General features: G+C 41.5%; 1 protein-coding gene across 1 annotated transcript in view; it reads left to right on the forward strand.

Moving 5' to 3' along the window:
• Positions 1–22450, forward strand: part of WNT7A (Wnt family member 7A) — a 34826-nt gene extending 12376 nt beyond the window's left edge. Inside the window, exons 3-4 of the mRNA XM_059823196.1 lie at positions 704–975; positions 21971–22450. Coding sequence (XP_059679179.1) covers positions 704–975; positions 21971–22450 — 752 coding nt within the window. The remainder of the gene's footprint in view (positions 1–703; positions 976–21970) is intronic.
• The last annotated feature ends 335 nt before the right edge of the window (positions 22451–22785 follow it).

Below are 22785 nucleotides of genomic sequence, written 5' to 3' on the forward strand. Positions count from 1 at the left end.
TCTGGCGAGGCTGTTACTTTGCCTTGTTTTTATCATGGTATCTACAATAGGCCAGGATTTTTTTTTTTCCATCCTGTAAGAAAATTTGAAATTAAAACCAAAACTTACTTCATTGAGTGAATCTGCACAAATGTCAGTGTTGAAAACTTTGTGACACCTACAATGTGAAAAAATGTTCCCGTTCAGTTAAAATATTTTCAGAACAAGGTTTCTAACAGAGATTGTTTACCTGTAAAAACACCTTTTAGTGTAGAATTAAATTTCTAAATAAAATCCCATTTCTGAGCTGATTTTTTAAAAAGTTGAACATGGATGTTTTAGCAATTTCACCCCCAATTCCACCTATTTTCTTTTTTTCTTTCTTTCTTTTCTTTCTTTTTGAGCTAGAGCATTTGCCACCCCACCCTTTTGCTATGAATAGTTTAGTTTGGCTACTTCTAATACCAGCTGGAAAAAATAAATATATATATGAAGTTGCCTAAATAATACTTTATCTCCTACTATCTTATGGAGAGCTATCATTTTAGAGAGTGAACATCCACAAAAATCAATACTTAGAAGAGTAGAGACCTGCTTATGCCTGCAGATTTACAGCACTTCTAATAATAGCCTTCTGATGTTTGCATCGCAGGAACTTGCCTATCTTTTTCTAACTAATGTCACCATGTTGTATCATGTATTTACAGCACTGTTTTAATTTCAGGTAGCAGAGAAGCAGCATTCACATATGCCATCATTGCTGCCGGAGTAGCACATGCAATCACGGCTGCCTGTACGCAGGGCAACCTGAGTGACTGTGGTTGTGACAAAGAAAAACAAGGACAGTACCATAAAGAGGAAGGATGGAAATGGGGAGGCTGCTCTGCTGACATCAGATACGGAATAGGATTCGCCAAAGTGTTTGTGGATGCCCGGGAGATTAAGCAAAACGCAAGGACGCTCATGAACCTGCACAACAACGAGGCCGGGCGGAAGGTAAGTACCTCTGCTCTCCCCCAGACGTGGCCATCTGCCACCTGGGATTGGAGCTGGAGTTAGATCATGTACAGCGCACGAGAACTACAGTGCGCTTTAATGCTAACCTTATTTTACAGTAGACAAGTAGGCACCTTTGCAAGTTATACAAGCTTGTTGGACCATCTGTCCGTCAAATATTTGTCTAAATGTTACTCCTTATAATTGTAAAAAGAAAAAAGCAAACAAACGTTTTATCTGGAAAGTCAAATGGTACTTATGATAAAAAGCTTGCCTGCTACTGTGTGGGTGAATGGGATTCTCGTCAGGTTCAGACATGAACTTCTCACTCATTTGAAAAGGGATCATTTTCACCCAACTGTTTAAACCTTGCTCTTTGTGTGAGGACTACCTCTACAAGGAGAAAAATACTTGAGCAAAAAGACCACAGGCTGACTCACTGTTACACCATTATACGGATTTGATTTATCATTTTGCACAAGATTCCTGCCTCCTCCCCATTCTTTGGGACCAGGTAGCTGAAAGCGGCTACCGCAGAACCAGCGCTTGGCAAGACAGGATTTCAGCAGCATCCAGCACGCACGTTTCCTGGGGATCCTGGGCACTGACTGCCTTGGGTTTGCTGCCTTTGCCGTTTGCTGCACTCGGCCAGTTTTCTGATTGTCAGTGGCAGCCGCTGCAGATGCAAGACCCAACCTGATCTCTGCTCCTCAGATCCTTGCAGGCCAGTCATTCCCCAGCGTGCCTCAGAGCAGTCTCAGTGGTGGAGAGGCTCTGATTTACACCAGCTGGGAATAGCCAGGGGATGTCTGTGTGCTCCTCATACAGCCGTGTGCAGGTAAAGTCCAGTGCTGCTTTCCATACAGGACTTACGCTTTTGCTGATCACATCTTACAGAATGAATGTAAATCTTCTTGCTTTCCTAGCTATCTATTTTACCTTCTTCACTGTTTGCACTCCTGTGCATTAGTACTGATTTTAGCATTATGCTAGGGTGACTTAGACACAAATGGGAGAAGGAAGTTAGGAATAGCAGTTAATTTGTGGATACTGTTTTTGTTGTGGTAATTACCTGTAGGCTCTGAGACATCTCCACTTATGCTGGAGCCAAGCAGATGGCATTGAAGAAAAGGCATTTCCATCCCAAAAAAAAGCCTAACTTTTCTTTTATTTAATACTCCTGTAGTAGTTTAATAGGTCAGATTATGTTTTTTACTCTGCCTAGTATCCTAAAAGCCCGTGTCTGGCGCTCTAGTGCAAACATGGTACTTCAAAACACTAGCAAAATTAACACCGAATTCTGAGAATAACTCAAGGACTAACCATTAATATTTGTTAATCAAATAATCTGAGATTCAGCATCTTTACTACTTGGCTTCTGGTGGCACGAAGGCACATGCTGAAAAGCCTGGTAAAACACCAAGGCCCACAGTCTACTCTTCTATACAAGCACAAATCCACTGAAATAAAAAATAGCAGAGGAGTTTCACCTTTGTGGGAAAGCTACTTGCCCGAAAGGTCTGCTTTTTGGTAAGTGCTGGCAGTAAAAGATTCCCAAGAAACAACACACCAGCCTATAGAGGACTGCAAACATAGATGGAACTGGCTACTGTCTTAGAAAATTGGTTCAATTACAAAGCTCAAAGATATAACCAAAAAAAGAAGTTGCATTTCTTGGATCTGTTATCACCCAGGTATGGACCGAGGGTAGAGGAGGAGGGATACTAGTCCTGGAGCTGGCCTGTGGGAAGGCAAAGCATTCAGCAGCCTCCCCCTGAGGACATGAGCTCCTGGTGTTTCTCACCTATATGTGCACAATTTGCTGTCCTAAAAGATTATGCCTGGAAGATTCATCTCTACGCATTGTTATCTGGGAGAACAGTGGTGCATCCTATCTCTGGCGATCTGCCATTTCTCCAGCAGGCTCAGGAACTGTTCTGATCTAGAGATATTTCTACGCTTCTTCCTGCATCCCTTACAGAGCAAAATTACTGATCTTTGTTCGAACAAATCTCTGTTTGAAATCTTCAGGGGAAAGAAAGAGTAACATGACTGAGAAGAGGCATGTTACTCCACCATCCTGTAAAGAATGAATAAATGATGTTTTTGCTAGAGAGATTCCTTTCAGGCTTTGCTCTTATGTGAAAGATCACAGTATTTAAAGACAATTGGCAGAGGGAGGCCATTACGGGTATTTGGCAAGCTAGGTCTCTCACAACCTAACCCTTTCACAACAAAGACCGTCTTGTTTTGAGGTGGTACTCTCCCTTTTGGAGCAATATGGATCTTATCAGCCTCCACACAATCTATTCTTGGTGGCTTTCCTCTGGGCTACAAATTCTTGTCTAGTTTTACTCACCCATGGCTAGGTTTTTGATGATATTTATGCACCTAGGAGACAGACTGGCACCTACTGGGCTTCCAAAAATAAACTTGATGTTCAGGTCTTATTGATTTGTTATCTTCACCTGTAGGCACAGCTACGCTGTTCAAAAGTCAGTCCCCTCTACCTCTCTGGTCTTGCAATGTGGAACTGCACTGTGTGCGGTGCCCACTCCCGCGGGCGCTCATGAATGACCTGTGTAAAGGTCCTTCTTTAGATGACACCAGCTGCAGGTGATTCAGGATGCACTCTCGTAAATCACACATACATTATTATCTAGTTGTCTTCTTAAGAATCACTGGTAAATTAATCTGTTCCGTCTTGGCGAGCAAGAGATGACAGACTTTGCACTGCAGCAGGCAGGCCTGCTGGGCTTACCAGGGAAACTGAGCGTAGGTAGGACTGCATGGTGTAAACCAGCAGAGAAGCACCAGGAAAAGCCTGATCCAGACTTTTTGGAGATCTCAGTTCAAGACTTTCCACCTTTTCACAGTTTTGTTTTACCTAGGCAGATGTCTCTCTGCTTTCTGCCGTGCCAACAACAGTCTCTCTGAATCTACTGAATACATTACTCTGTCAGAGCAATAGTACGATTATCTGTCAGCTCTTTCTAGAAGTAAATGAAAATGGTTTGTGTCACACACGGAGGATTTTAGAGGTCATAGGTGGAGAACATCCATGCTGCTATTCCCTTTCCTGAACAGCCTTGCTGGTGCCATGCTTGAAAAATACTCCCGTGCACACTCACGATGCAGCGCATCCCACCTGAGATCAGTGTGTGTGAACCATCTCCATTTCCAGCTGCTCCCACCCTGCAAACTAATGCCAGCGATGCCCACGGTTCCTGCAGAATGAGCACCCGTGATGCCTTCGCTGCTGGGGTGGAGCAACTAACACTTTTCCTTACCGTTAAAAGGCAGGGCTCTAACTCTCTGTCTCTCTCTCTGTCTTGGTGACAAACCACCAGGACTCAGTTCTGCAGCACATAGGCACAACTTCAAAGTTCCCAGGCTACTTGGAGGGGAAGGGGCAGAGTTCAAAACAGAGGTTGCATACACCCTACAAAACTGGCCCCAAGCAGCTCGAGAAGCCTCACATCATTTGTCAAACCTATTGGAGAGCAGCTATTTCTGACCTCCAGAAACAGAGTTTAGGGTGTCTTTCCTCTTTGAATTAGTATTTCCTGAAATGCTGATTCACTGCAGGAAGAAGCAAGCAGTACAGGGAGAACAGGAGGAGAATTCATAACAGCTGGGTCAGAAAAGAGAGATAAAGCTTGAATTAATTTAAAGGCATAATCCTGATTTGCCCTGCAAACTTCCATGTGAGGGGTTATAATTGCAAGACTGAATTGTCTGTTAGCAAATTTGTCTTCTCAAGTACAAAGTTAATTAAATTACTGTAAGTAACACAATAACGTATGTCTGAGAGATATTTATGCTCCAGGAAATAAAAATGTTATTCTCAGAGTTATCCTGCTAAAAAATAGCAAAGTAGGTGCTGAAAGGTTCTACATATTTTGGCTGTAAACTTTTCATTTTGACAGCGTGGTAAGGTACAGGACCAGATTCCTCTCTCCTCTCTTTTTCTCTGTGACATTGAAATTCCACGAATGACATCTTGCATCAGCGTTACATCATATTAAATATAATGTAATATTATGAGTCATTGTTATAAATCATGGGCACAGGCTGCATTAGAAGGCTTTTGCAATTCAAGAGCACATCAAGGTGGATTTTTATTCAGCATTTCTCTTAGGAGGCATACCTAGGTGTACTAACTTTGCCATGTATCTTCATCCCCTGAATCAGAAGCATTTCAGTTTTCCCTTTCAGCTCTAAGGCTCATAGGAGGAGTGCAGTACTTGCCTAACAGTTGCTGCAAATATCAAGCAAAGCTATGAGAAACCAGAAGGTGTTTCTGAAGTGGATCATGCAATGATCATAATAGACTGAAGTGTTTAGTATTTTATCCTTTAGGGAAAACTGCAATAATGTTGAAGCATATGGAAAACAAGGAGTTCAGGAGTTCTCCCAAGCTATTCCGTAAAGCCTACACTTATGACATTCACTCTTTATCCTTGCTAGCATCTCTGACCTCAGGAGGAGATTACTGCCATATAACTTTCCTGAACGTCTTCCAGTTCTTGCATAGTGTGCAATCACCACACCACTGCAAGAATTTAACTGTCCTCTAGAGGAGACAGATATTTCTACTTCATTCAAGATACCTTCCACTTTAACTAACCTATTAGCCTGACTACAAGAAGCAACACAGAACACAGGCTCTTGCAGATGAACGACTTGAAAGGTTGTAAGCATCTAGCACGTTGTTAGAAAAGAGACAAGGCTAACAAAAGAGACTGCCAAACAATTTAACATTTATAATTTTTCTGAATATAGGCATGAAATTCTGGAGATTTAATAGTTCTGCCTGAACTAAGTCTTAAAGCAGGTGAAAACATGGCACTAGTCCTGCTTGCACCCGCAGCTCAGTTCAGCTGCCTGCAGTGGAGAGGGAGTGCAGCTGGTGGGCTTGCAGCCCCACCGGGGTGGCCCTGCCTGAGGAAGGCTACAACCTTCCAGGGAGACCCCCAGCAGTCCAGCAGCTCCTGGTAGGAGCTCTGTTTCCGGAAGATGATCAGGGATGCATACTGCTTGGCGAGCGCAGTGCTAGCAGGGTACAGTCGGTGTGCCAGGAGGACACGGGACCCATAGTGGAGCCAAAAGATTCCTTCCCACATATATGCACAAGCTGTAATCTGGCCCTAAGCAATCTCTGCACACAGCGCAACTGGCTAATAGTAACCAAAACCATGTACGTCTGTGTTCAGCTGTCTCTCAGCTCCATCAGAAAGAATGTCTCTAATGGCACACGCACACCAGAATAAAGCTTGCCAGTGTCTGGAGCTGCTGAAAATTACCATAGACTCCAGAGAGTCTAGGAGACCAGCTTCGAGCAGAACAGAACTGGGTGAGGCTGCCCTGATACTCCCGGCACCAGCAATCAAGTGATATTATAGTATCAGCAGCACAGCCACATGTTTCTTGGAGTTCAGAACTAAACAGTGCCCTTGCAATTGCACTTAACATTTTCCAACGGTTTTTCACTTTTTTTTTTTTTTTTTTTTTTTTTTGGCATGGGCACAGAAACGTTCCTGAATTTTGTAGTCAGAAGCTTCTAGTTCTTAATGTTAGGGATGCTCCTTAAACACAAAACCGATGAATGATTTTCCTCTTTACTGATAGATACTAACTACTTGTGAAATGATCATAGCTGTGGTACATTCCCGATTTAGAGTGGCTTAAAGTTGGAAAGCATTTTTCAGGAGTAACTTTCCACTTCTAGTTACAAGTTCCTGTGAGGGATCCTGAAGAGAGAAGCATGCCCAGGACTAGTTGTGATGCCTGCTTGCTCAAGAGCTTGTTCATTTACATTCAACTCCCCTTACTAATCCCTCACTTTGGACCTCCGTCGTCAACAGATATGTTGAGCGTGTAAGACCAACAAGCCCAACGCTTAGCCCAGCGCTGCAGCCGCAACACACAACTGACGGAGCCCTTTCTGAGGTTTCTTGCCTGGCTGATAAGAGACCAGGAAAAGGCCTCCTATGCATCCATTATCCGTAGGAAGATGGGGACTCAGTCTGTTGGCAAGTAGGTGCCCCTTGTTGACAGTGGCAGTAGCAATTCTGACAGACTTCCACTGTAGCTGTTTAGACCCTTGACAGATGTGGTTGGTAGACATGTTAACGCAGAGCCTGGCAGTGGAGAATGGGGCAGAGCAGTGGCACAACTGTAATGGAGATAACTGCTCCGCTGCTAAAATGTCATGTAACATCCAGAAAACTTGGTGTTAGGTACACCAAATATGCCTATGTAGAATGTCCCAGTAGCTGGCTTGCTTAATTAAGCTGTACAATATTTTGCCTAGATTAAACCGGGCAGACGGAGAAGGTTTACGAGAAGGTTTATAAATGTGGCTTGTGCCTCACTGTGACCAGACGGAATATGTAAAAAACGCTTCTGACAAATCTCAAACTGACATGGCTGTCCAGGCAAAGAGGACTGTCCACCCACAGATCTGGGTCCAGTTATAACATGTTATCCAAGGTAAACCCAGTCCTGTCCCACCCTACAGTTCCTGTCCTTCACAGCCCTGCTGCTCAAAGTGCCTCCCTTCTCTCCAAGCACTCCAGCCTCAAGGCCTGGCACCACAGCTGTAGCTCAATGCAATTAGAAAAGGAGTGTTAGATGCAGCAAAATCTGTCCTGGCAACTTCATCACCATATGTTTGCTGGGGGCAGCAGGATTTCCAGAAAAGCCAAGCAGTGAATTTGGACGAAGTCCAATTCACTGAATGGAAAACTCCCATTGAGGTTGGTGGGACCACAGGACGCAGCTGAGTGCTTCCAAAAATCCCATCCTTCCTGGGTGTTTGCAGTGCACAACAAGACACTGCTGGGCAATTTCCGAGGCGTGAAAAAAAATAAGATGTCCTGTGCACTCTTACAGTATTTTGTTTGTATTTGAAAGGATCAAAGTTCTATTTTATGGCTTTCCTACTTTTTTTAGATAATAATCTTAAAACAAGTCCAAACTTGACAGACAAGCTCTGCATCTTCTCAACAGCCCAGAGTAAAGATAAAGGGAACATTAATGTTAGTCTAAATTATGAGAGGGAATTGGACTGCACAAGAACTGTAATCCGCAAGAATGAATTTTCATTCCACTTGTCCTCCACTTTCAGCTAATCAGAAATTGTGATACATGGTCTTACTTGTATTTTGGCTTTCAGCTCCCTCCTATATCTTATGTGGTTGAAAACTGAATTCCTGATTTACACTGAAGATTAGGGAATGATAAATGCTATCACTTACCTGCAGTCGCAATTTTAGAGGATTCTGGCATTACGAGCAAAACATGCATTTCATGTATATGATTACCAGAGCTGACAGTCTGTCATGCTGCTGACAAAGAGAGCTGAGACTGAGGGCCAGGGTCTGTTAATAAATAACAAAGATCTCAAATTCCAAATTTAATATCATGCACCTTTTATAACTGAAATAATCAGATGCTTGCTATAATGATTAATTTGCTCAGCAAAGCCACTGGCTGGGTCACACATTTTTTGACATTTTCTAATTTGATTCGGTCTTTCTCTTTGGACAGTTAGCAACACTTCCCACAGGACATACATTTGTCATTCAGTGCTCAGAGGGGAACATCATTGGGACGAAAACAGTTGCTGTATAGATTATTCCGTTCTCCCACTGTTTTCAGCACCCTTGGATGGGACCCTTGGTAGAGTCTTCAGTGTCTCTCATGTTGCAGAACAAAAGGCCCTCATTTCGAAACAAACATTACTGATTTGAAACAAATGCAGCTGTCACAAAACATAAGCACTTCAAAGCAAATACGAGCTATGTTTGGCTATCGTAAAACTTATGCTGATCATAATAATGATCATAAGTAATAAAAGTTGTAAGAAAGAGAAAATGTAACACCTATTAACCTTAACTCTGACCTATGAACATGGCTGTTTTGCCTGGTATTATTTCTATTAACCTGTGCTCTTTGATGTTTTATTGAGAAATTAAATCAGAATCCAAAATTTTTGAGCTTCATGCCTAAATTTAGGCCTAAGTTGTTGCAAAATTTTCAGAAATAGTTGATGAGCACAGTTCTGCTTCTCCTGCATTCCCCAGATGACATTCATCAAACTTCAAATTTAGCTTTCCAAACCTAGGACTGGTTTACTTACGTAAAACTAGACATTTCCGTCTCCATATTTTAGCAATTTTAGCAAAAAATGACAGAAGACAGGTATTGGTCAAGTTAGCAGGAAACCAATGGTTAGTCTAGGCTATTCGCTGAGAACATTTTTAATACACAAACAGGCAGTTTTTATACTACACATAAAGTTTACATCAAATTATGCTGGAAATCTTGCACTGTGCAGACTCATTCAGTACATCTTTGCCGAAGTATACCCATTCATTACGTAACTCCAGGTTTGCGTGGTTGAATCTCTGCTACTGTGCTGTGTCAACAGGGACAGAAATGGGACTCTTCTGCAGTTACAACCCAAACCTCTAGAGTCTGAACTGAAAGTATCTCCAGGAACCTTTCCAAGAGCCTTGCAATGATGAGTCAGTAATGAACTCTAGTTACTTGGGCTAAGCAGAGATGCTTGGAACAATACATAACAGAGGTTTTGGTAAAGATAAAAGTTAAACCAAGGTTTGGTTCAAATGCTCTATTAGACACTTGGTGGCAGAAAACTCTGAAGTCATGAAGCCCTGAACACTCACCAAAAGCAATAATTGCTAGCATTTGCTGTACAAATGGAACAGACTTTTGCTTTAATGGAAGGAATTTCCAGGTATTTTGAAGTAAACAATTAAAAAATCGATTAAATGAAGAACAACCTTTTAGTCCAAGGACACAAACAAGGCCTGTTCTGGTACTGGAAGAATGTAGAATGGATCTATTAAAGGATAAGGGTTTCAGGTAATTGCAGAGAGGATGCTTGGCTCTGCATGCCCAGTTAGTGCCAAAAGGCACTAGTATTAATTTGCCCTAGAACTGGTTATTGAAATGACCCTGAGCTTTCTGGTACTTGAAAGTGAGCTGCACCTAATGGACTACATTTGGTCCCCTGGGACAAACAGAAGGGAAGTGTCAGTATTTACAGACTCTAAATCAGTTCTAAACCAAGATCTATTGCTAGTGCTCTAGCAATAGGTTCTCTTGGTAGTGTCAGCTGGTGGCCTACACTAAAGAAACTAGCCTTGCCTTAAGCATACTAGATCTTCTACTAAATATAAGATCACACACAATTATCAGTACGACCACGCATTCTCTTACAGGGCTATTCCCCCATGAGATTTTAAGTGAGTCATAGCGCATACTGTTATCTTTGGGGACATAAATCCTGCAGTCATAAAACAATTAACTCTTGAGGTGGCACAGTAGTTAGCATGTAAATAAAGAAGTTCAATAAGGAGTAAAGAATATGTGTCCAAAAGGCTTGGATTAAGACCTTGGTTAAAAAAGAAAAGTTCCAGGAAATGTAAATAGTGGAGATGCTCTCCTGCAAAAGCATGTCTTACAGGTGATGGCAAACTCTCTGTTTGTGAATGGCCCGGGCTTTAACAACACCAGTGTTCACACTGTCACCTGGAGTATTTATAGGATCTGTATCCTCCCTGTGGTCTTTTATTTCACAGAAGTTTCTTTAAAATGTCTACCCTTTGTCATATTTGGTTGAAATTACTAAAAAGGTACAGCCGTTACCAATGGGACATGAGAAGGCAGGAAGGCAGAAGGGAGACAGACACCAAGTGAGCACTTAGGCTTTGTTTTCTCAGGAGATCAACCTAAGAAGTCTGCCTTGCTATAGTTGGAGCAAATTTAGGCTAAAAGGTGTAATGAAAGTCTTAAAATATTTTCCAGAACGTTATAAATTTAAATACCGATGCTAAGGAGTACCTTAGCATTAAGGTTTTTTTGTACTTCTATTTAACAGAATTATAGTTTATATTAAGGTTCCTCTTAAAGAGAGATTTATAAAATTAGTATCTGATTAATACATTAAATGTGTGCTGTAGACATGCCTGGTTTCTTTTATTGACGGCTTTATGTACTGGTGAAACTGGTGCTTAGAAGCTATTGTTACAGGCATCCTATGACCTTCTGAACTAAAGACCTAGAGCAACTGGTTAGCCCTTTGTAAAAACATCAGTCTTGATATCAAGACTCATTTATATATGGCTTATAAAGAGGAACTATTAATGGTATTGCTGGATGGTGCTATTTAACTCATCTATAAGTAGTAAACAGGTAGATCTAATAACAAAGAGCAACAGCTATGTCTGCTCTGGAGGGTGAACTGACCGAGGCGAATTTCATGCATCAGTACGGTGCACCTTAAAGGCAAATTTCTGTTAATACGTGATTGCTCACCTGTAAAACAAAAGCTTCAACTATTGCTTAAAATACCTGTTAGAATGAAAAGGAGAAAATCTAATAAGCCAGGTAAGCAAGACAGAAAGCCACAGAGGTTTGCTTAGACTACACTAAGCGTTATGCATAAAATTAGGAAATTCCACTTTCTTCTGTATAGGAGGAAATTTTCATTGACAACAGGCCAGAAGATCCTTGTTAAAATTCTTGGCCTAGATACGGGCATGCTGATCTTGGCAGCTGCGAGGCTACAGAGATAGGCTCTGCTGGTAGGATCTTATCTCTGATAAGTAGAAGCTATTTGAAAACATGGAAGTGTGGATCTATTGTCCCAGCTGCAACTGGAGGGGGAAAACGCTTATGTATAAAACTTAATTTGAAAGTCATCTTTGTGGAATAATTGTTCTCACAAGAATATTACAATTAACACCAAAATCATGTTACTTTATGATAATGTGAATATTTTGAATTGTAAACACAAAGTATGTGGAAATATGTTCACAAAACACAATGTGTTATTGTGATCAAGTTTCTCCCTTATGATAACTAAAATAATTGCATGCTGATTAGCTGGAGGAGTAATGGGAAATTTCTCTTAAAATAACAGGAATAGCTATCACTTCTCTGAGCAGCTGTCGCTTGATGTGCCGGCATGGTGATATCTCACCCAAGGGTACAACCATCCTTGGCAATGGGCTTGAAGCCTCTGCTACAGTGTTATCTCTGCAAAATAGTGTGACTCAAGTGGATGGAAGTGAGTTTGAGTCAGCTCAGGTGCTCTTTCCTGCTGAATAAACGGTAGGTAGGCAGAGAGGGCAATAGGTACACCACCAGTGTCATTTACCAAGTTGTGAAAAGTATGCTAGGTATTAGGACTGAAGCTTAAAGATGCTTCTCTGTGAATCAAACATGGAGATACCTGGCGCTTCTTTCTAGACCAAAGGAGTTAAGCTAAGAAATACTGCGTTTTTATAAAGACGGTACTGAAAAATGAATGTAGAAGTACTTTGAAATCATCTGAAAAGCTTGATAGAAAGGAAAAATATCCTTTGTTTACTAAAGCTGCTGGCTTGGAGAACTAAAATTTGTGTTAGTTTTTCAGCATGAGAAATATGCCTTGCATAGTATTATTTGCTGAGTACCTAAGGGTTAACTCTCATAGTTTGGTGTGCAACTAAATGAACCTATAATTAACTGTGTGTGGCTATTGGTTAAAAATGTTTGGAAGCAGTATGAAGTGATATTATTTTGCAACTAGTACTCCTGCCAGTACCTGGCTTTATTAGTTTAGCACAAGAGGTGTTTTCTGATGAGTTGTCTGGAACAAGAAAGACCGTTCTTTTGGTTTCTATCACTCTTTGGAAACTTTTCTCTCGACAGCTTAAGCATTTGTCAAAACGCTCTACCTGGTTGCTCCCAATTCTTTACTATACAATGCCAGCACCACTTCATTTGAGTGCTTCACTACCAGTGGGGAGAGTTACATGGAAGATGAAGTTTAGTGGGAATGAATCAACCCTGTACCATTCCTCTCTCTGTGTACATTAGCTGTGACGAGGATGAATTCCAGTTGTGCCACTTCCTGTTTTCCCTACTTTTTTTTGTGTGAAGAATGACTCAGGCTCCATGACATAGCCCAAAGTGACGGGCAGCAATGACATCCCTACTTGAATAACCCCCAAGACTTTAACTCATTGTGTTCCCAAACTGAGGAGTGTAAATAAGTTTTAGTTCATCTTAGCTGGGAATACTTCCAATTTCTTCAGAAATAGCATGCTAAAATATAAACTATAAGCACAATTACTTTCCTTCTCTCTTTTTTAAAAAAACCTACTCCATCCTACATTTTAATGACAGCTTGGTGCATTGACATTTAGAAGCCCAGAGTATGGATGAAGATCACTGTCCCAAGATCAAAACTAGAACCAGACACACTGGACATAGGATGCTAGAAGAATTATATTGACTTCGAAGAGGTCCAGATTGGCAGACATCACTCAGATAAGATTTCATTGACTTCATTACTCTGATCCATACATTGACTGCAGGACTGAGCTCCTACACTGAAGTAGGGATTAGGGAAAATGACGTTTTTAACAATGGACATTCGTCATCTTTTTAATACATGGCAAAATATTGCACAGTTTACTATTTTAGAGAGGCCTGTTTTAGAAGTGTCAGTATTTTGGAGTGATTTTTCATTTGTGACCAGAATGTAAGGAAGGTAGATACGATCTAAGAAGAAATGTTATGTTGGTAACATGTCCAAATCCAGAAAAATTGCTGTCTCATTTTCTTTGTAAGTTGTTTTAGTGTCAGTGAACATCATGTTGTTTCTTCATTTCAAAACTCCTTGATCATCATCTTTTATTCACTTCTGGCATGAACATGCTATCCAGTATTTTTCTGGAGAGGAAGATATAGACTGTAGAAAACTTAGACAGTGATAGGAAGATAAACTAGATAATATAACCAACAACTCTATCTGTAATTCTGTAACACCATCCCCCTGTCCAGTCTATTATAGCTTCATGGTAGGCCAGACAACAAGACTATTCACTATTTCACAAGCTAAAATCCATCATATCCACAGAGTCAGTTTTGCTTGGACAGCAGCAAATAACAATCCTAGATAAATTTCCCCTTAATCTCACAATCCCATTTCAGTAAGGGGCTAAGAAATCACACTTTCACTTAAACAAATATAGAATATAAAATAACATATTGAATGGCTTTAAGACAATGCAGCTATATTACAATAATAGTGGGTGAAAGCACATTAAAAGAAACCAGGTTTTTTTTCCGAACTGTTTTTTCCAACCTCTTTTTTTATGACTGATCTTTAAACTTCCTACATGATGACACTTACTTGGCACTGCATTGATCCAGTCTAATCTAGGTGATAATGGGTCTCCCAAGAGTTATTTTTTCAAAACAAGTAGTTTATCAAACACGTTGACAGTTATGTTCTCAAATTATTTCCATTTTTTCTGTTAAAATATTTGCCTTGCTTTTAAATAGAAAAATCCACAAAAACAAAATGCAAGTCAGACCAGTCTTGCAGGCAGATGTACCAAGAAGCCATCACAGCAGTAACCCCTCAATAAACTGTCAAGCCAACTTTCAAGTATTGAGCTTTTGTCATTGGCAATTCAGAAAACAAAAAGTGCCACACCAGGAACGCCCCATCTCACAGCCTGCTTGCCAATGGACAGTAGGAACATACTACTTTCAGTCTATTCCCTGACATAAAACTTACCTAAGCATTTGTTTTGCAATTCGTAGTTGAGAAAAGCTTTTAAAACAGGACTTCCTGCCAACAGGAGGAAGGGTGGGTAAGAAGGTTTTGTATTTAATATTAGACAGAAAACTTTGTCACCAACCACGTCCCTTAAGAGTATGCAAAACTCAACCTGAAGCTCACAGTTCCAGCTCGTGAATTAATGGTTTCGATTTACATTTTGATGACCAGAGAGAGAGAGAGAGGAGGGTGCAGGTACTTTCTCTCTGGGGAAAGCTGGAATGTGTTCATGAAAGACGTAAAAAGGCAAGGAATCCCACAGACTAGCTTGCAGCTGTTATCAGATATGATGGAAAAGGGAGGGGGCGAGGGAGAAGAGAATACCTGGCATGAGACCTGCTCCGAGGAGGGACTCTCTGACGTGGCGGTGTGGATTTCTGCCTGTATCATTCCTCTCAAATCCGTATCAGATTTTGCTGAGCTATTAACTTCAGGTGTTGCCACATCATGCCCACTATCTCTGCAAGCAGTATCTTGATGAAGATAAATAAAAACTTAAGAACCTTATTTGACTTTCACGGGCCATGATTAGATTTGCAGAGCTGTCAGAGAGAAATATTGAGGAATGAGCAAGCTAGATACAGACTCTGAGCCTCATACATAGAATCTACTTTCATAGCTACTTTAGCAAAACTGAGAGGGTTTTGGCAGACGTGTATCCTAGGAGCAGCTACGGCAGGATGTAAGGTGTTCTCCTAGAAGGACCCCTCAGTGACAGAAAGCTGAAGTATTATGACACCTTGTTCTATTTCATATGGCAGTTCCTACAGTTTGAAAAAAGGTAAGGGCCATGCCTTGTGGTTTAATTTGAGAAGAGCATTATTAGGTTGCGTGAGAATCTGTCTTGTTAAATCTCTTTTTTTAAAAACAGTGATGTCCTTTTTATCCTAAGTCCAACTAGTTTTCAAAAATAACAATTATGAAAGCATCCCATGACATTTGTTTTCTACTGCTCTTCTTTTGGGTTTTTTTGGTCCTAGAAGTGGTGATAAATTGATTTAGTATACGGCAAGTCATGAAGGTTATCAGAAGTATAAGAAAAATATGTAGGAGAAAAAATTTTTTGCTGCATTCCTCTCAGCTTTTACTGGCCTTGCTCTCAGACTTCTGTGTTAGTTTGCTATTCTGTACAGTGCTAGTCATTGAATGAAGGGTACTAGGTCTTCTGTCTTCTGATTTTAAACAATACAACTTACCCAGGAAAGAGAAGAACTTCTCATTCAGCATGCGTGTGCTGACAACAGTGCATGAGTACTGTGACCATACCGGAAGACTAAGTAATATTTTTTCTTTACTCATTTGATATATCGTGGAAATAGAAGCTACATTTAGAAAATAATTACTGCTTATGGTCAACTTTTTTTATAAAGCTGAAGTAAAGGGCATGTAACATTCCAGAGCAGAAAATATAAAAATAATTACGAAACTCTATAAAATGCATGTAAGAAATGTAAGGAACCTCCTGCTTTGTGGTGGCATAGAGAGAAATCAGAAAGAGTACACAAAAGGTTAAACTTACAAGAACACAAAATTTCCGAAGTCTTCATTATTAATGGTATCATGAGTTTGAATCTGGAGAAAAAGCATAAAGTATTATTTCTACTTTCCTCAAGTTTCAGAGCTCTGATGTTAAGACAGTCCTAGAAGTTACTTAAGCAGTAGCATCCTTTTGAGAGTACTGTCACATTTGAATAAAACAAGTGGCAGAGTCATTTCCTAGTCATTTTAATGAGGCATAGTCCTTTTACTTGGACCTTGTCAAATCAATCTTGCATATACATCCACTGCCCTTTTCAATGCCTAGTCTCACTCTAGACCTCACTGCCAGTTGCTCTAGATATGATTTGGTTCTCAAATAAGCTAATCTGTTGAAAGACTAAATATGACATGGCTTTATTGTATTAGCTTAAAACAATATTTTTACTCAATGAATCCTTCTTCAAAAGCAAAACCCGTATCTCTAACATCATTCCTGAAGTTTGAGCAGCTTTGTCTTGTAGCTACAATTGCCTCCAAAAGTAATATAAATCATAAGTCCTCATCTGCCACAAAGTTAGAGAGACAGGTTTGCATCTGTCTGGTGGTCTCTCCAGCCCACAGAAATGTCGTGACCACTCTCCAAGCCCTGCCATGTTTTTCTCCGGAGTGAAAAATTCACTCTTGTTTTGCCAATAGTTGTGTTTTCTTTGACCTATAGTGAAGGTATGTGTGCAGGCACTTGTAGGAGACAGGTATTTCCTGACACAGATGATCTGATGTCAGACAAAATTAGGAAAGATTATGGCCTTGGTGGGGTAGGAATCAGTGCCTGTTGTCTCACTAATTACATCAGCTTCACATGTAGACTGGAGTCTGAGTTATTTCTGATGAAGCAGTAAAGGGTCCCTGGCCTCGGGCACTATGGTGTTGGCAGCGTTCTGACTGTGAGGCAGGATTTAGTTTCTATGGGAAATCCTGTTGGTGAAGGAGAATGCACTGGAGGTGCGATGGTCCACTGTATTTCACGCTGTAAGTCCTTCAGAACAGCTTTGGCGTCAAGTGCTTTAGCGTTCTGGTGACCGAACCAGGGCTGTGCAGTACCTGGCCCACGTGAGTGGGCATGTGGGCTCCCAGACTGCCCTGGCAGATGTGCTTGGAAAGTCAGATGGCTTCAGATGCTGGAAACAGGTACAGACCACTGACTAACTTGGGTAACAGAGACACTGAGCTGAGAAAACCCACTGCACGAGGCTGAGCAGTGTTCCTGAGCACACCAGCCACATAATAACCTCTCCATTTGCCCAGACCCGAGCACCCGCAGCACCCGTCCCACCACCCAGAGGGCACACCTCCAACGTGGCTGCAGGGTGGCAGCGGCAGCAGTCGTAAGCTAATGCTGCTCCAGCGCCAAGTCACACCAGCCAGCACTTTCTGCTGGTTTCACTGGAAACTAGAACCGTTGGCTCAGCCAGCGCCCAGCCAGGGTACCATTAGCAGACACCCCGGCTCGTCGCTGCCCGCTGTAGGACCACAGTGCTGGTACTGGCCCATGCAGCTCCTGGGCTGCAGGGTTCTCCAGAGCTACAGCTTGCCACCCTCACATGACGCACCCTACGCATTCTCTGCAAAACTAAAGGCGAAGAAAAAACATGTTAAGTTCCTAATGGCAGTGCCCAAAGGTACTATATCCAAAGATAACATCAACAGAGAGAGCCAGCGCAAGTTCTCTTCACACAAACTATTTCCCAGAGGCTAATGGCAAGGGGGAGAGAGAGAGAGAAAAACAAGTACTGACAGTTTACTGTAGGAGCTCAAAGAAAAAGTGGACAAAGCTGAAAGAACTCCAGCTCTTTGTTCGCATTTAATCCAGTTCAGAGCATTCACTGGTGCATACAGATTTACTTTCCATGGCTGACGGAGCTGGATATGGTCATTTGGTAAGAATCAGAGGATCTAGGATTTAAATTTTGTGCCCTTCAGTCTCTTAAATTTTAGGGAAAGTCAGTCTATAACATATATAAAGTTTTATTCTAATGTAAAAAGTGTGAGCTGCTGGCTAATACCTTCAAAGAAACAAATCCTGATCTTGAAAGGTGAAGAGCGCTTTCTGCTTTTAACACAGACTAAGTTTTTAAGGGGTAGAGCGCTTCTTTCGGTTCACAGAAACCAAGGGAAAGACCGAGGACTCCTGTCCCTACCCAAAGAATCCCCTATTTTATTTTCTTCCTTCTCTTTTCAACTCTTGTCTTGAATTTATAAAGGCACTGATTTATCAGAGGCTACCAGCATAATGTAATGGTATTAAAATATCACTGTCCACATATTTTAATGCAAAAAAAATAGTCCAAGCACCTGATATCACAGTACAATAAAACTATCAAATCACCATTGCAGGCTTTTGCTTTTGCTGAGGATAGACAGTTCAGATTACATGTAGCCTATTTTCTAAAGGCTATAGAGTCAATTCATCTCTGGCTGAATTTGCAAAACACGGCATTGAAAGACAGCACCAGCGAGGAGGGTATATATACAAGAACAGAACCAACAAAAGGGTTTGTGAGCGAAAGGTAGAGTGGCTAGGTTAGACAAGGCAGAACTGGAAAGGAAAGTTCAATTGCAGAGTTCAGTGGACCCAAATCAGGCAGATATGTTACAGTGATTTTAGCACAGTGTATCGGAAACGCACCCCCAACAAGTGTGAAGAGAAAAGGGAGGGTTAGCCAGTAGATCTTAGGAAGTGCTATCTACAAAAAAAATGAGAACAATAAATGTGGCACAGTTTTAAAAGACGAAACTCTCATCCCTCTGCCCCCTCCCGTCCCCCTCCAAGTCATCTAAGAAGGACCCTTAGTACTTGGGCTCAACTAGTATTTCTCAAACTTCTCATATTCAGACAAAACCAGACCTTTTTATCCTAACCGCTCATGCCCAGCCTTAGCCGAGACCAGAAAAGCAGACGCTCATTCTGGTTGGCATCATGTCACCCGGAGCAGGAGACCAACACGTGACACGAGGCTGCCCGGTTGCTGAACTGCTCCAGCCGCTTGCTCAGCTCTTTGTGCAGTGGAACTACTCATTCTCTCAGAGATTGCTGGCTGTAAATGGGATGTTAATGAAATAAACCAAAAGGCAATTTAAGCTATTTAACTACACTTCAGGAAAAAAGCCCTACCTGGATAGATGACACTAAGCCATGATGTATTTTGTATTAATGTTTCAAGTCAATTTGGCGGATCCTGATGGAAGGTGAGTTAGAAATATTTTGGTGCAAGTTTGAACATCGTACCAGGATATAAGGCCAGCCACTTGAACAAGAGCAGTGATTGAATTAGGGCTGAGAAATGTATCCCTGGCTAGTTTCAAATTAAAAAAAAAAAAAAAAAGAGCTTTTAAAAAGGTACAAATGAGGCTAAAAGAATTTATGTTATTTTTCCGGTTTCTGTGCTATAACTCCTTTTCCGTCTCCTCATCTATCTTCTAAGAGTACTACCTTATGAATGAGTGAGCAATAAAAGAAGTATGCAGTGGCTGAGAGAGAAACTCAAGATAACAAGATAACGCAAAACGTAAGCCAAAGCTTGAGCAGAACTGCAAGTTAAGATGTAGATCTGAACATAAAAGTTTCTCACATTTGAGTTTTAGGTCAGTCATTAGACAGTTGCCATGAAAAACTAATTTAAAAACAGTAGCACCAAATGTGACTTAATATATGCAAAGTTCACATCTGTCAAAGTCTTGGACCTATACTTTCTAGGGCTTTTAATCCAGTCTGCAGACCACACGTGCTGACACGTCACTCATCATAGACTAAAATAAAATAAAGCTATTCTAATGCCTCTGAAATCCCAGTCTTCATTGAAAAGGGGCAGAGGAAGAACAATGAGTAAAGAAGCAGCTACAAACTGTCCTAAGGTTAGGCCATAGCAATAACCGTGCCTAGGTGACACGGGAACAGCCTCAAGCCCAAAAGGCATGAGAATAATAAACCACTACGTGCAGTCTCTAAATTACTTGTTTTAAGGCCGCCAGGAACAGGACTGTGCTATGTTCGCCAGTGTTAGTGCCCTGCTTATGATCTGCTGGCTGCACAACTTAAGATGCGCTCTTTCTCCTTGCCACCCCCAGTTTATGCTGAGATTTTAGACTTGAAGTCCCAGCACAGGTGTCCAGACTTCAAGCTGGACGTGGCTCCTTCAGTGCAGACGGTGTCCGCATGGTAAGTTTTCCGAACGCCCAAAACTGAAGTGGGGGTTACAGCAAAGGGTTAATTCAAATTTCCATATCACTGACCTCCCTCCAGCCTTCTAGGCTGCCTAGGTTTGGGACTGCACAGATCAGCTGGGGATTCTCATGGGAAAAATTATGTGGCCACTCCCTGAACCCAGATAATGCCTCTGGCTGGGCTTTCCACTGCTGGTATCTGCCAGGTTAGGCAGAATTTAATCACCAAAATTATTATGTTCTCTTTCAAGCAAAGACCAGTGGGAAATTAATTGCTGGAATTAGGTATGTTTTCTAGCATTAACCCAATGTAGCTGCAAAGTAAGGTCAGTTATAGGGCTCAGAACAGACAGCAGGGACTGAGCTGGTCTCCAGTTTTATTTGGCAAAGACTAGGCTGGTAAACAAACAGCAAGAGGGAGAAGATATAAGGATAAAATTTCAAGGGATGTGAAGGTTGAAGGGAAGATGAAGCTTGTTATCTTCAAAAGGAAAGTAGTGACAACTCAGGCATAAGCATGAGAGACCCCTACAAAGAAGAGAACATGAGACAGGGTGGAGCAAGCCTTGATGTTTAGGTGTTTGAGACGCTTTTACAGTATTAAGGAGATAGAAAATTTTAACAAGAATTGATGACAAAACATGAAACCAATTCCTCATCTTTACTCTTACCCTTTATGCTCTAAGACAGACCTAGTTTTCTTGCAAAGTAGCTGAGGAATTTTGTATACTCCATTATCCACGTGAGAGGAGAGAAAACATTTCAAACCCTCCAGAAAGTGCAAAGAATTTAAGACTATGGTACATGAAAATAATACTGAGATTTCCAAATTGGAGCATTAACTTGCAACATTTAGAACAGATGATGCCTGTATGAATAAATGATCTTCTGCTTTACACTGTTGATTTCGGGACATGGTTTAGTGAGCATGGTGGTGTTGAGTTGATGGTTGGACCGGATGATCTTGAAGGTCTTTTCCAAACTTAATGATTCCGTGATTCTGTGATTCTGTTAAAGTGAGATCAACAGGAGGATAAGCATTGATAGAGTTTATCGGCTTGTTCACATCTTGCACCAGCTTATGTAATTTTCAGGTGCAAGAACTGAAATGCAGTTTATTTTTGAACCTCTGTTTACAAAAATCAAGTTCTAGCACCTATTGTTGAACTTTCAAAGCATCCTGCATGTGGCATTTCATGTGAAGGTGTGATTTCTGCCAGTTCCTAATTTCACTGCCATATGCCAAAAATTGCAACCGCAGACAAATCTGAAGCACAGTATGATCCTATTGCAAATGAAAGTGAAGAAAAGCTGTGGGTAAGGAGCGTGCCCTTTTACCTTTGGTCCATGGGCTGTGAAATTAGGCAAAGTTATCTTCCCTACTTAACTCGAAGTGCAAATGGGGAATCAGCTTTGCAGGCAGGACTCAGTTGACACTGATGAGCATTTGCTACCTGGGACAACAGAGTCACCAGGCAATCAGAAGCCACAGCTTTGGTGGGAACCCGGCCTGGGTCTGGTGGCAACTCGTGCTGGAGAGCAAACCCATCCGTGACTGTAATTTAATATGCATCAAATGCCCCTGTTGTTTTGAAGAGTCTCTAGCTTGTATTAATGCATCATTCTTTGTTCTTCCAAATACAGATTCTGGAAGAAAACATGAAGTTAGAGTGCAAGTGCCATGGGGTCTCGGGATCCTGTACCACTAAAACATGCTGGACAACTCTACCTAAATTCCGGGAGCTGGGCTACATCCTTAAGGACAAATACAACGAAGCCGTTCAAGTCGAACCAGTGAGGGCAAGTCGTAACAAGCGTCCAACCTTCCTCAAAATAAAGAAGCCACTTTCCTATCGCAAACCCATGGATACAGATTTAGTATACATAGAAAAGTCTCCCAATTATTGTGAAGAAGATCCTGTCACTGGCAGCGTGGGAACGCAGGGAAGGATGTGCAACAAGACAGCCCAGCAGTCCAATGGCTGCGATCTGATGTGCTGTGGTCGAGGTTACAATACCCACCAGTACTCAAGAGTGTGGCAGTGCAACTGCAAATTTCATTGGTGCTGCTATGTTAAATGCAACACATGCAGTGAAAGAACAGAAGTATATACCTGTAAGTGAGTACGTGGCTGGGCAGGCTGACATGTCCCTGGCCATGAATACATTTGCACATGCACTCAACATACCTACACAAGACTGTAGGAAAGACCTGCTCTCCCAGAAGAAATGCTGATGAATGGAGCCCTCTCTTTTCTTCTCATGTTTCATTGCTTATGTGGATACACATTTCAGACTCTTATGAAAGTCAGCCAAGGAACAAAAACAAACAAACCCCACCCCGAGCCACCTGACACACAAAACAGAGAGAAAAAAGATCATCTCAGTTAATCTGCACCTCTAAAGCAAGAAGCATGGACTGCCTTGTGAAGAGACAGCAGTCAGAGAAAAATCTTTGA

The sequence above is a fragment of the Gavia stellata genome, chromosome 12 (genome assembly GCF_030936135.1).
Source record: "Gavia stellata isolate bGavSte3 chromosome 12, bGavSte3.hap2, whole genome shotgun sequence".
NCBI lineage: Eukaryota > Metazoa > Chordata > Aves > Gaviiformes > Gaviidae > Gavia > Gavia stellata.